At 36.4% G+C, this 4,129-nt stretch overlaps 1 protein-coding gene across 1 annotated transcript; it reads left to right on the forward strand.

Moving 5' to 3' along the window:
- The first annotated feature begins 854 nt into the window (after positions 1-854).
- Positions 855-3,913, forward strand: LOC107769627 (protein NRT1/ PTR FAMILY 6.2-like). The gene is made up of 6 exons (XM_016588865.2): positions 855-969; positions 1,040-1,133; positions 1,600-1,817; positions 1,906-2,453; positions 2,629-2,975; positions 3,207-3,913. Exons 1-6 carry the CDS (start codon positions 955-957, stop codon positions 3,746-3,748), a joined length of 1,764 nt encoding a protein of 587 aa, XP_016444351.1. The 5' UTR covers positions 855-954; the 3' UTR covers positions 3,749-3,913.
- The last annotated feature ends 216 nt before the right edge of the window (positions 3,914-4,129 follow it).

Raw genomic sequence — 4,129 nt, forward strand, 5'->3', positions numbered from 1 at the left:
GGTATGATAGATAAGCAAAAATAATCCTCGGATAAAAATATAGTACCGCCTTATCTCTTGTTTGGTTATTAATTTTGGGATAAGTTATCCCAGGATTAAAAATAGTATCGGGATAACTTATACCTGTCGGATGGTTGAATAGAAATCTTAGGAAAAGTTATCTCAAGATAAAACGGTAAAATTGTCAATCGCAGAATTAATACAACATACCAAGCAGTCAATAAAAAATAATACCAAGATAATTAATCTTAGCATAAAAAGTCTCAATATTACTAATCCCGGCATAGTTTGTCTTCAAACTAAACGACTCCTAAGATAATGAGTCAATTCTAATAAATATTAAAAGTCGAATTCATAAAACTTAAATTCCGGATCAAAGGGGCCTATGCTTACTCTACAACTTTTTCCTATTTGCATCACCTTTTGGATATAGTACGTATTATTTAATGATAATAAAATATTAGTCGCTTATCAATGTTTTTTGGGTGAATATAGCCACTGTTTCAAATTCACGAAATTTTGTTGGAATACACAATTTGAAGCTGCAAATCTTAATCTGAGAATTATTTCAAAAGAGATATTAATGGTTTTCACTCACAACACATTACACACATCTAACCTTTTATCAAATGAAATGCTATATATTTAAACGCATACGACTCTAGACTTTTTTCAACAATTCAAATACTCGTTTCATTAACCTCAATCAAATATATGCTGTCCAAAAGGAAACGACAACTAAATGCTAGAACCTTCCATCTTTAAAAAATTAATGAGATATATAGGCCTAAATTCAATCAAGAAGTGATCTGTCGATCTCAAGCTAGTAGTGGAGGGACACTTTTTCCATAAACCTTTGCTATAAAAGGAGGGAATCTGTAAGCGGAAAATCAAGAGTGTGACTACATACAAGAGAAAGATCAGTTTCAAAAACATTATAGTCTTTTCTTTTCAATGGGGAAAGAAATGGTTAGTAGAATTAGTTAATACTACTATTATTAAATTATCTACGTGTTTTAATATTCTCACTTTGTTTCAGATGAGTTGGACTGTCTCAGATGCTGTGGACTACAAGGGGTCCCCAGCTGATAAGTCTAAAACTGGTGGTTGGGTACCTGCTGCTCTTATCTTAGGTTTGTACTGTATTATATTGTTCCAAGAAATATTATACATTTTTTTATATTTGGAAACCCTTTGGCTTTAATATTTTAAGACCACAAATTTTAAAAGACTATATTTATTTGATTAAATTCCGTGCCGAGTCAAAGTCACATATTTAAATGAAGAGAGCATTTAATTTTCAGATAGTGTTTTTGAAGTTTTTAACTCAATCTGTGTTTCCTCATGAATAGTGATGATTGAGAAACTTGGCATGCATTTTTGAATTCATTTTCAGATGGTTATGTTTATTATGGTAAGTCATGGAAATAAGGAGTTAAGCTGAATTCCAAAACATGCAGGACATGCATGTTGCTTCTGTAACTAAACATTAAAGGAAATGACAAGTGATGTTAATAATTAAAGATATACTCCTATTAACTAATAATGAAGAAGTGATTGATCTTCCTTGGTAAATTTAACAGTATGAAAATTTTACAGGGATTGAAATTGTTGAAAGGTTGTCGACAATGGGAATAGCAGTAAATCTGGTGACGTACTTAGGTGGAACTATGCATTTGCCTAGTTCAACTTCAGCCAATATTGTAACAGATTTCATGGGCACATCATTCCTCCTCTGCCTCCTCGGCGGATTTCTTGCTGACTCTTTCCTTGGCAGATACAAAACCATTGTAATCTTTGCCCTTATACAGACACTGGTAATTAAACTAATAATAATCATGAGGCCGTCAATATTAATAATGCTTTCAACTTTATATTAACAAAAAACATAATTATTCTACTCAGGGAACTGGGATGTTAACACTGGCCGTTAGTCTACCGCAGCTGCGGCCACCTCTTTGCCATCGTCATGATGTCAATTGCCAACCAGCAAAAGGTTCTCAAATGGGAATCCTATACATGGCCTTGTACCTCATAGCATTAGGTACTGGTGGCTTAAAATCAAGTGTCTCAGGATTTGGAACAGACCAGTTTGATGAGAAAGACGACAAGGAAAAGGCGCAAATGGCGTATTTCTTCAACAGATTCTTTTTCTTCATCAGCATAGGGACTTTGACAGCAGTTACAGTGCTTGTTTACATCCAAGATGAAGTCGGACGGAGCTGGGCTTACGGTGTTTGCTCTGTATCCATGCTCATTGCCATCCTAATCTTCCTTCTAGGTACTAGAAGGTACCGATACAAGAAAAGCTCCGGAAGTCCTATTGTACACATTTTTCAAGTCATTTTTGCTGCTATAAGGAAAAGGAAAATGGATCTTCCATATGATGTTGGCATGCTCTATGAGACAACTAATTCAGAGGCTACAAGAATCCAACACACACAAGAATTCAGGTTAGTTTTCTTTTTATATCAAAATTATGTTAGGCTAAACTGACCTTAAAATACTCTTAACATGGTGTGATATTGTTTGCTTTGGGCCAAGTCCGCAAGGTTTTTTCCAAAAGGGCTCGTGCCACACCCGATAAATACAATGGTTAACTAAGAATGTTTACTAAATTTTTTGTAGAGTACTGGACAAGGCTGCTATAGTAGCTGAGGGAGATTTTGAGGACCAATATGGATCATGCTCTGCTCCAAATCCATGGAAGCTTAGCACAGTGACAAGAGTTGAGGAAGTGAAAATGATGGCAAGGCTGCTACCAATTTGGGCCACCACCATAATTTTCTGGACCACCTACGCACAAATGATTACTTTTTCTGTTGAACAAGCTTCAACCATGGAAAGATCAATTGGCAATTTCCAAATTCCAGCAGGGTCTCTCACTGTCTTCTTTGTTGCGGCCATCTTGATTACCTTGGCTGTTTATGACCGAATTATTATGCCACTTTGGAAGAAATGGAAGGGAAAACCAGGTATAATTTTCACACCTTTTAAATATTTGAATTGTTAAGTACGGTAACTAATGATGTACTTTCCAAAAATTTAAAGAATCTATGTTTGAAGTAGCGTCAAAATTAAGAAGTTTGACCCTCGAAATCCGAACTGCATCACATAAATTCGGACGGAGGGAGTATATCTATGTGGAGAATTAAGCTAAATGTGCTTCATCACCCCTAAACATGCATGCATGGTTAATTTTGCAGGTTTTAGCAGCCTACAAAAAATATCCATTGGCCTTGTACTTTCCATAATAGGAATGGCAGCAGCTGCCTTAGCGGAGAAGAAAAGATTGACAGTTGCAAAATCCGTGGGGCGCCACAGCTCTTCAACTAATTTGCCAATAAGTGTATTCTTCTTGATCCCACAATTCTTCTTGGTAGGAGCAGGGGAGGCCTTCATATACACTGGCCAACTCGATTTCTTCATAACACAATCGCCGAAAGGGATGAAGACTATGAGCACTGGCCTTTTCTTGACAACCCTTTCGCTTGGTTTCTTCATTAGCAGCTTCTTAGTATCGGTTATCAAGAAGGTGACCGGAGGCAATGGTACTGATGAAGGCTGGCTTGCAGACAACATAAACAATGGAAGGCTAGACTTGTTCTACTGGCTTCTTGCTGTGTTGGGAGTTATAAACTTTGTGATTTACCTAATTTGCGCAACTTGGTACAAGCCAAGGAAGGCTAAGTCAGCAATACAGATGGAGAATCCGCACACTAAAAATGCAGCTGAAGAGAAGTGCTAGGATTTATGCTGTTCAAGTTGCCCTTTTCTTAATTTTATTAGCCAATATACAGTGAAAAAGCTGTTGTTTCAGTTTAGTTTCTGTTCTCTATATATCGTGTTTGGATCAGTAAATTGGTTTTCGGTTTTGCACTATCCTAATAATCTTATTTCTATCTTGATAAAATGTCTGTACTCCACTGGCTTTATCATAACCTTTGTAATGCTTCGATGATGGGAAATGCTCACTCACTAAATTCACGAAAATTAATACCTTTGGTTAGTTTGTCTCACAAAAGCACTTCGACACAAGAAATCTAATAAGTGTAGATATTGCGAGTGAAAATGGTCGATCAGAGGAAGAGTAACCGCGTTGTGTAGAGGATTTGATGCAGACTAGCAT

The sequence above is a fragment of the Nicotiana tabacum genome, chromosome 8 (genome assembly GCF_000715075.1).
Source record: "Nicotiana tabacum cultivar K326 chromosome 8, ASM71507v2, whole genome shotgun sequence".
In the NCBI taxonomy this organism is placed as follows: Eukaryota; Viridiplantae; Streptophyta; class Magnoliopsida; order Solanales; family Solanaceae; genus Nicotiana; species Nicotiana tabacum.